Source organism: Oratosquilla oratoria, chromosome 15 (genome assembly GCF_046742065.1).
Source record: "Oratosquilla oratoria isolate Oo_2021 chromosome 15, ASM4674206v1, whole genome shotgun sequence".
Classification (NCBI taxonomy): domain Eukaryota; kingdom Metazoa; phylum Arthropoda; class Malacostraca; order Stomatopoda; family Squillidae; genus Oratosquilla; species Oratosquilla oratoria.
In genome coordinates, this window is record NC_134791.1 from 20,426,825 (window position 1) to 20,437,491 (window position 10,667).

Consider the following 10,667-nt stretch of genomic DNA (forward strand, 5'->3'; position numbering starts at 1 on the left):
AGTGATTAGTATTTTCTTTACCATTTCCTCATCCAGGTATGTAAATGCCATTTTGATTGTTCTTTTTGAATTATAAGTTTATCCAAAAATCTTGTTTATAAGTTTTTCATGGGACATATTATTCATGATAATGACTCCCAGGTCCTTCTCATTTTCTACTTTTTTTATTCCTTTTTCTCCAAATTTATATGATCCTGCTATTCTTTTTTTTTTTTTTTTTTGCTTCTTCCAAATTCCATTATACTACACTTCTTATTATTGAACTCTATCTCCCATTTCCTACTCCATTCCCATACTTTATTGAGATCACTCTGTAGGGACTCACAATCTTCTTCCGTGTTCACTTTTTTCAATAGTTTTGCATCATCCGCAAAGAAGCTCATATAACTTTCAATTCCTTCATCCATATCATTATCATATATAGCAAACATTATTGGGGCCAGAACTGTTCCTTGTGGAACACCACTTATCACTTCATCCCAATTAGAGTGTTTGTCTCTTATCACCACTCTCATTTTTCTTTCTTGCAAAAAGTCTTCCATCCATTTCAGCAGTTTGCCCTGTATTCCACCTGTAGTTTCTAATTTCTAAAGCAACTTCTTACGTGGCACCTTGTCAAAAGCTTTTTTTAGGTCTAGAAATGCACAATCAGCCCATCCATCTCTTTCTTGTATTATATCTATTAGCCTTGAATAGAAACATATTAAATTGGTGACACATGATCGTCCTTGTCTGAATCCAAATTGCCTTGGATTTAGCACGTTGTTTTTTTTCTAAATATTTTACCCATCTACTTTTGACAATTCTTTCACAAATGTTTGCTATTGTACTTGTTAGAGAGACTGGTCTATAGCTGGTAGGGTCTTCTTTATTTCCCCTTTTATATATAGGTACTATATTTGCTTTTTTCCAATCTTCTGGAACTTTTCTTTCTTTCAAGGAACTGTTTATTATGCTATGTATTTTGTCTGCCAGTTCATTTCTGCATTCTTTCAAAATCCAGTTTGCCATTTCATCTGGTCCATGCGATTTTCTGACATCAAGATTACTCAAGTGTTTCATTATTTCATTCTTTGTTACTTCTATTTCTTTCATAGGGGGGGACTTTATCTTTCCATTCGATCTCTTCAGGTTGTATGTTCTCCCTTGTAAACACCGATTTAAAATGCTTGTTCATAATTTCCGCCATTTCTATTTCCTCTGTGTATTCAACTCCTTGTCTTAATTTCTCCAAATCTTGTTAGTTTTTCAGTTTGTTGTTTACAAATCTGTAAAATAGTTTTGGTTGATCTTCACATTTTTCTATGACATCTTTTTCATATTTTCTCTTTTCCTCTCTGCACACTTGTACATATTCATTTCTATAACAAGTATATATTTTCCATTTTTCAGGCTTTTTGTATTTCTTCAATTTGGTCCAAGCTTAATCTCTTTTGTCTTTTAACTCTCTACAACTTTTGCTGTACCAGCACTTTATATATTCTTTTTCTTGTTTTTGTCTTGGTACATACTTTTCCACTCTTTTGTAAATTTTTGTCAAAATATTCCATTTCTCTTCCACTGTTGTTTCTTCTTTGTATATTTCTTCCCAGTTTTCTTTTTGAAAGAATTCTCTTATTTTATCAAAGTTTGTTTTTTCATACATCATTCTTCCTTTTCTATATTGTTAATTTCTTTTCATATATTTTTCCTCATTTAGTTCCAGTTCAATCAATGTGTGGTAATTTTTACTTATTGGTGTTTTATATTCAATCTTTTCCACTATTCTAGGTTCAGATGTGATTATTAGGTATAGTCTCGATGGTTCTTCTTCATTTCTATACCTAGTGTTCTCCTGTATCCACTGTGTCATTGTATGGTCAATAATCATCTCGAGTAGAACATTTCGCCATGAGTCGTCTCCACCCTTTACTGTCAACTCTTCCCAGCAGACTTCTTTACAATTAAAATCGCCCATCATAACTATTCTTCCTCCATCTTCCATTATCTTATTTAAAGTTGTCTTTGTGTCTTCTAACATACTCTTATGTTCACTCTCTTCCCACGAGGCTGTTTTTGGAGGCACATAATTTATCACGAACTTTCTGCTCTTCTTATCTGTCTTCCACTTCGATCATAATCATCTCTACTGTATTTTTTCCATATGTGACACACTTCACGTTTATATCCTTCTTAGTCAGGAACATAACTCCACCCCCTTGTTTTGTCTCTCTGTTTCTAATCCAATAATTATATGCATCATTGCCTACACTGTTGGGTGGTAGTGGACCTTTTAATTTCGTTTCTACAATTCCCATTATGTCCGGTTCTTTTTCCTTCAGATAATCATTCAGCTCATTCAGTCCTGTTATTAATCCATCTATATTTGTGTAAGACACTTTTAGTTTTCTGCCACTTCCATTGTATTCTCTGTTTCCCTTTTGTTTTTCTCTAGTATGTCGTATTTCCTTATTTTCATATTCACTACTCTCCAATAGAATTTATCTTTTTCTGACTCTGTTCTGTTCTCGTTTTTTCCTTAGCTTTATGTCTTTTCTTTTTTTCCTCCTCTCTTTCCTCTTTATTCATTTCTCTTTTTATCCATACCTTTTTATATTGTTCACTTGTTGCTAGTTTCCCTGTTTTTGCTAAGATATTCTCTGCCGTCGTTTGTGACCTGAATTTAATCTTAATTGGTCTGGACTTATCCGTACTATACTTCCCAAGTCTATACATCTCTTCAACTTGTTTCATGATTTTAGGTTTATCTTCCTGAACTAATTCTAGTAAACTGCTTACTTTTTCTTTTTCCTCATTCATTCTTGTGGTTCTATTTGGGTTATATTTCTCTTCCATTCCTAATATAATTATACATTTCTTTTTATCTGCTAAGTCCCTTACTATATTCTCCTTCTGTCTCATCACTTTAATAACTGAGTCTTCAGTTTGTTCTTTCATTTGCTGTTTAATTAAGTCAGTAAATGAAACTCTACTGTTTTCTTGGATCTTTTTCCAACCCTGTGCTTCTTTTGCTATGCCCTCTTTATTGTCTTTATTATTCCTCTTTAATTCCTCATTCTCTTCTTTTACTTCTTTTAACTGCCTTTTTAAAGCTTCTATTTCTTTTAGTTAAGTTTTTGTTCACCTTCTCAAGTTCTTCCAGTTTTTCAACTCTTTGCGCAATCTTTGCCACGTTACCGAACCTCTTCTCCCAATGTTCGGTCATTTGTTCAAGTTTTTCCTCTAGTCTTGCCAATCGGGGGAGGTTGGTATTATTGGAAAAGGATCTGTTTTCCTTATCCAAACAAATAATTCTTACTTTAGTTAAACTAATTCAAAATGAGAAAGTTCAATCTTACCTTCTTGAATTTTAGATGTAATTTATAGAAAAGGCGGATTTTCGAGAGACCGGTTTTAACTCGGCCGAGTTATACTTACGTCCCTTTCGCCTTATTAAGTTTATCCGTTATTTTCAATTGTAAGTAATCTTATGCTTTAAAGAGAGGTTTCTCTTTACAGTTGGGAGTAAATGTTCCTCCGAAATTGATTTTCTGTAGTTTCAGTTGACACAAATTCTAAGCGTCTTGACTTCACGAAAACAAGTATTTGAATGAACCGGCCGCAGGCCACACGCAATATCTATAATTTTCGCGACCATTGTTTACTTTTCACCGACCAGAATTTTCGGTATTTATTTCAAATGTTTAAATTTTTCAATAGACTACAAATTATCAGTAGCAATTGATCATTAACATTATTAATTATTCAGATTTTATCCAATAATTTAGATATACATAATTTATTACTTTAATGAAATTAAACTTCTAGAGTTCAATAAACGAGTTCAATATGACGTCACCTTTTACGTAATTTCTAATATACTCCAGACAAGAGATTGCATTTGTAACAAATGCAATGCAATGCAACCTTGTGTCCAAATCAATATAAATATAAATGATTCAATAAGATTTAAAGCCTCTAATCAATCTTTAATAGAACATTTTATTCTCACCCTTAGATTAAGGGTGCAGTACTTAAACCACCACCTAAACTCGTGTATCCTCACCCCAGAACCAGGGTGTAGCATTTTACCCAACACCTAATACCCAATTTATAATTTATAAATAATCAAGTTTATTTTTCATAAGTTCACGCTGCTTTAATGCAGCATTTCTTTTTGGTTTGAGATCTCTATTATTTGCAGATGGAGCTTGAGGATTTGTTTGATTTGAGTCGTTTCCAGTATCTACCTCTGAAGGTTGTGATGGGTTTTGACTAGTGCTGGGCAAATACCGCTAATGTCAGTACCGGAATTACCGGTAAACAACAATGCCGTTACCGGAATTACCGGTATTTTACCGGTAAAATACTCGTGAGGTAGTAGTCGCCTTTATGACTTAAATCTTTAAACAAATTTCATCCTACTATGGTGTGTAGTCACAACCCCATTGCATATTCTGTATATTGAAATAAAGTAAAAATTTCGATAGCCAGTTCTATTTTGTTTACGATATTGTGTTTATGGAGATATCTGGCAACTCTTCCCACCAATCGGAAGCAAGCTATGATTCTCAACAGTAAACACATGATTTTGAATTTTATAGATGTCAGTGCATTTTCAAAGTTAGAGGTAGAAGCATGCCGCCTATCCACAGTATCCAGCCTCCCAGTTTAACTCTCTCCTGAAAAATCAATGTTTTTGTCCTTTAATAAGCTATATGTCTGGTTCTATTTTACATATTATTTTGGTTGTTATGTCATGGTAAAGGGAAAAAGTCATACTTTAATTGGTGCTACTATAGTATGCTATCTACCGCGCAAGTGAGTGAAAGGAGGGTGGGTGTGGTGTATAAACTTTTGTCCGCCTCTGCATGCATGGGTCTATGTTTGGAGGGTGCATGTGGGAGTGGAAGTTTTGTTAATACACACACGTACACATATAATGTGCTTTGACTAAATTATAATAAATGTTTTCTTAAAAACTAACCTAAACTGACTAATTTGTAATAGATGTTTTCCTAAAAACTGTTTTTAATGTTCCCTTGTTTTAATACTTATTTCGTACAAATTAGCCCAGCACGTGATCCAAAGACCAAGGTGAATACTCAAGGATATATTAGATTTCATTGTCAGCATGTTTTTTATTTATTTCCTCAATTATCTTTTCATACAAATTAGTTCATATTCTTATTTAGAAACAGAAGCATATTGGCATTTTCATCACTAGCATATATATATATATATATATATATATATATATATATATATATATATATATATATATATATATAATATATATATACATATAGTCTTCATTTGGCGACACGCGGAATTTTTCGATGAAACTTTCACAATTAATATAATTTCGTATGCTGATCACAGAAATAACATTAATTCTATTGAGAAATTAACAAAAATGCCGAAAAAACGGTTTTAATGGTAAAAAAGATTACCGAGACCTTAGCGGTACATAATTGCTTAATGGTAAAAGTTTAACGGGTAAAATTAGCGGTACAGTGGGCCCGTCAGTACTGTCACTCAGTACCATCACTGTTGCCACTTTGTGGGATTTTCCCACAGATCTGTGGGACAAATGATCTGACGTGGGACTGTTTGTGGGGAGACCAATTTTGTTCTTAATTTGTGGAATTTTTCGTGGGAATCCATACAGTTTGTGGGAAATTCTATGGAATCAACAATTAGTCAGACAAATAACTAAGATTCTCCATAAATAAGAGAATTTGAAAAAGTATTGTTGGAATACATAACTAGGTTGTGTTGAATCAGTCAGTTTTAAATACTGGAACTAATTCTGTGGTACATAATATGGGTAAGCTGGGAATGGGGTGGATCATAGCTTGGTCCGTTTCATAACTCACGCGTCTTGGACGCGTCCATCTGACTCCATCATAGTGGTGGGCAGCTACCGGTAAAGTTACAGGCTTTATCGGTAACAACCTTGACGGTAGCTTACCGGCAAAAATTCTGCTACCGCTAAGGTTCCGTTAACCGATAAGCTATACCATAACATTCGAGGAGCGGTAAGCACGTCTCGGCTTGGTGGTATTGAGTGACGGTACTGACGGTAGTGGTGGGCAGCTACCGGTAGTTACGGATTTTATCGGTAACAACCTTGACGGTAGCTTACCGGCAAAAATTCTGCTACCGTAAAGGCTCCGTTAACCGATAAGCTATACATTCGGAGAGAGGTAAGCTATACACTCGGAGAGAGGTAAGCTATACACTCGGAGAGGTAAGCACGTTTCGGCTTGGTGGTACTGAGAATTATACAGGTCAGACCGTTTGAAATCTTCTGCGCAGCTTCTGACGTCATTTGGCTGAGTCCATTTTCTCTTTGTGATACACTGAAGAAAACTGTGAAACGCCAAGGAAGACAGGAACTATAATATTTTATATATTATATATATATATATATTATATATCATATATATTCATATATATAGACAGGAACTATAATATTTTATATATATTTATATATATATTTTATATAATATTTGTCAGAATATAACTAATTGAGTGGAGCGGTGCGAGAGAAGGCAACGTCATTTTCCAACGACGGACCAGCTTCAACTGACAGCTATAGGACCCGCTAACCCCACTTTGAACATCCAGGTGACGTTCACGGGCCCGCTGCGCCAACTCCCTCGAAATTCGGTCGGAAGTGGTTAGACCTTATATTCTTAGATCTTGGTACTGAGTACTGACGGCCCTACGTAGGATGAAAATTAACAGGAACGTATTCAACGTGCTAGATCGTCTTGCTCCCTTCTCGGCCCACAGATGCACAGTACGAAATGTATGTATTCGAATATGAAAATTAACAGGAACGTATTCAACGTGCTAGATCGTCTTGCTCGCATCTCGGCCCGCAGAGCAGGTGAGTTGATTTCAGACAAAATTGCTGTGATGAAAATGTAAATATGCTTGTTTCTAGATAAGAATATGAACTAATTTGTTTGAAAAAAAATATATATATATATGCTGACAATGAAATCTAATATATCCTTGACTATTCACCTTGGTCTTTGGATCACGTGCTGGGCTCGTGATCGACATCTATTTCCCTCTCGGAAGAGAGCTCAGAGCTCGTATGACTGATCTGTGGGTAATGCTGTGACCTTACACGCACTCCCTCCCTACTCCCCGCCCACGAGAGTTGGAGTAACGACTCGGAGCGCAGGATTTTTATAATGACGACGTTACAAAACTTGAGTTGTGACTACACACCATAGTAGGATGAAATTTGTTTAGATTTAAGTCATAAAGGCGACTCGAACTTGGGACGTCACTACTACCTCACGAGTCTTTTACCGGTAATTCCGGTAACGGCATTGTTGTTTACCGGTAATTCCGGTATTGAAAATAGCGGTATTTGCCCAGCGCTACTCCAGCACTTGTTTAGTCGGCACTCGGAAGGGATTGGGAAGGGGGGAGGAGGAGGACTACTTCTTCAATGAAGACACAGCCCAAGCGAAAACGTTTTCTCTTCCCTCACCGCGATAGGTCGAAAGCGTCATACGTTCAAGCACGGTCTGGCCAGTAGAAACTCTCGACTCCTTTGTCAACAGGCTCACGTTGGAATCTTGGAACGTTTTGGAAGTCTCGCCAGAGGCTTACTTCACTCTACAGTTTCAGTTATACAGTAAGCTCTGTTGCTCAGTTGCTGTTAGTCATACAGGTCTGCAAGACGGCCGGTGCTTGTAGGACCTACTTTATTTGCTAGTGATAGTCAAGATAACTGACAAAAGTACAAGAAAATACATCATGGGAAAATTATCAGCGTTTTAAAGGTAAAGACAAAATTTTCGAATCTGTTAAGTTACCTTGTTAAAAAATAGATGAAGAGCATGTACAAATAGATACATGTGTGCTTTCCTTATAGCCATTAATTGATTGCCGCTGGATCATTTTACTTTACCAAGGTGTGGTGTACGCTAGGCTAGATCTACGTTTTCTCAGTGCTTATGTAGTCGTAATATAAATTACCGCAGGATGAAATGGTATAACTATTGTATGTTTATCAGAGAACTTTGACTTCTTGGTTTTAGGTTGGCTGCAGTCAGTCCCAGGTGATGCAAGCAAAGCACGATGCAAAGTTTGCGGAAATTCCTTTCAAGCGCACATGAAATCCGTGATTGATCACTCTTTTAGCAAGAAACACGTGGATAACACTAAATCCTCTACAAGCAAGAGCCAGAGGTCCATCAAAGATGCTATGCGTCCCATAGAGAGAGATCCAGTCAAAATTGCTGAGCTTAGAATAGCAGTTTATATAGCTGAACATGCCTCGGCTTTATCAGTAGATCATTTGGGTGAACTTTTGCCTAAGTTGGATATGAAATCACGCACATTACAAGATTTCAGAATGCATCATACTAAATGTGCACGTCTTCAGAAATATGTCATTGCTCCATCTTTTGCTGATAAATTAAAAAATGAAATTGGAGACCAATTTTTTAGCTTGGTGGTTGATGAGAGTACCAACGAAGCAAATATATCTTGCCTTGCCCTTTGCATTCGTTTTTACAGTACAAGTAAAAAATCTGTAGTGGACACTTTCTATCGTCTACTACCAATAGAAAATGCTACAGCTGATACTCTCTATCAAACTGTTAAAAGATGCTTGGCTGAGGACGGCCTAGATGTGAAAAAAATGATAGGCCTAGGGACCGATGGAGCCAGTTCGATGATCGGTCGAACTCATTCACTCAACACTTTTAAGAGTTGATAATCCTGAATTAACCCTGTTTAGGTGTGTGTGCCACACCCTTCACCTTGCTGCCAGTAAGGCTTCTGAATGCCTTCCTATAATTATTGATTTTGTAGTTAGAGAAACTCATAATTGGTTTTCTACTAGTCCTAAGAGGACTAATGAGTATCAGGCTATATACAGTATTAGAAAACAGTGTACCTAAGAAGGTGCCAGGATTGGCAGGAACACGCTGGTTGGCAAGGTTGGAAGCAGTTAGTATAATTATCGATCAGTGGGAGGCTCTTAAGCGTCATTTTGACCTGAGTGCTTCCAAAGAACGTTGTTACACAGCGAAAACCCTGTCTGATGCATACAGATGACCAGAATAAATTGTATTTGTTGTTTGTCAGAAAAACTCTGAAAGAAATAGTGTTAATAAGATTTTCCAGTCACAAACTGCAGATGTCACAAAAGTAACACAGGATCTCATTGCAATGTATCGTAATCTAATGAACATTGTAGTAAATGGAAAGCACTTGTCAAAATGTCCTGATGAAAAGCTACACAAACTTAAATTAATGTCACAAAAGTAACACAGGATCTCATTGCAATGTATCGTAATCTAATGAACATTGTAGTAAATGGAAAGCACTTGTCAAAATGTCCTGATGAAAAGCTACACAAACTTAAATTTCTGGATCATGTTGTGCCATGTGAGGCAATGAACTTTGGATATAAGTTCACCACATATGCATCTGCTTGTTCTTTAACTGTAGCTCAAGTCACTATATCAAAGAGCGGTGTAAAGAGTTTGTGGTTGAACTCATAAAACAAGTTCAGATGCACTTACCTGATAATGTTGAGATATTTATGATGTTGAAAATTTTCCATCCTTCCATTGCCACATCGCAGAAGACCCTGTTGCTCTGATTGGTGCTAGGTATCGGTCTACCTTTGAGGATCTAGATGGTCTTGAAAATGAATGGAGTTCAATGTGTCTTCAGCAGTGGCCTAAAAGTTGCTTGGGTAATGTAGTAAGTTTTAGGACTGAGGTAAATGAAAGGGAAAATTATGCAGGACAAAAAATGTTCCCAAACATTTCAGACCTCGTACTGGCATTATTGTCCCTTCCATTTTCAAATGCCTCAGAAGAAAGAATTTTCTCTCAAATGAATGTTCTTCACTCGAAACTGAGAAATCGTCTAAAGGTTAGGTCGGTAGAGGCATTGTTGCAGATAAGGTATGGGTTGGTTCATTATTATCAGTCGTGTATAAACTTTCAGCCCACTGATGACATGATAAGAAATTTCGGTGCTAAAAGTTCTAGAGAGGAGGAGGAGGAGGAGAATGCCATTAATCTTGATTTAATGCAGTAAGAAACTGAGACTGTAGGTAACTATAAATCTAATTATTGTCATTATGATGTTTGTATTGCAAAGTTTTGGTTGGCCTACTGTAGCTGTAGGCTGTCTACAGAACAGTAATAATGGAAAGACCTAGTTTTTAAGTTTATATAGTTGTTAAATATTAAGTAACTGCTTTTTTTGTAAGGAAAATTTTTTAACTTTCGTCATCAGTAATAAATTTATATGAAATAATGCTGTATTAATTTTGTGGGAATTTTTGTGGGATTTTAATTTCAGTTTGTGGAAATCTGTGGGGAAAAAAATCTATAATCTGTGGGAATTCGCCTCTACAAAAGTGGCAACACTGAGTACCATCAAGCCGAGACGTGCTTACCGCTCTCCGAGTGTTATGGTATAGCTTATCGGTTAACGGAGCCTTAACGGTAGCAGAATTTTTGCTGGTACCGTCTAGGTTGTTACCGATATAACCCGTAACTATCGGTAGCTGCCCACCACTACCGTCAGTACCGTCACACAGTACCACCAAGCCGAGACGTGCTTACCGCTCTCTGAGTGTTATGGTATAGCTTATCGGTTGACGGAGCCTTAACGGTAGCAGAATTTTTGCC

The 10,667-nt window shown here is 36.5% G+C and overlaps 1 protein-coding gene across 1 annotated transcript in view; it reads right to left on the minus strand.

Moving 5' to 3' along the window:
- The window catches only part of Echs1 (Enoyl-CoA hydratase, short chain 1), a 39,010-nt gene extending 29,404 nt beyond the window's left edge, over nucleotides 1–9,606 (minus strand). The window contains exon 1 of the mRNA XM_076198665.1: nucleotides 9,543–9,606. Within this exon, the coding sequence (XP_076054780.1) occupies nucleotides 9,543–9,591 (49 nt within the window). The 5' untranslated portion in view covers nucleotides 9,592–9,606. The remainder of the gene's footprint in view (nucleotides 1–9,542) is intronic.
- Between the last annotated feature and the right edge of the window lie 1,061 nt (nucleotides 9,607–10,667).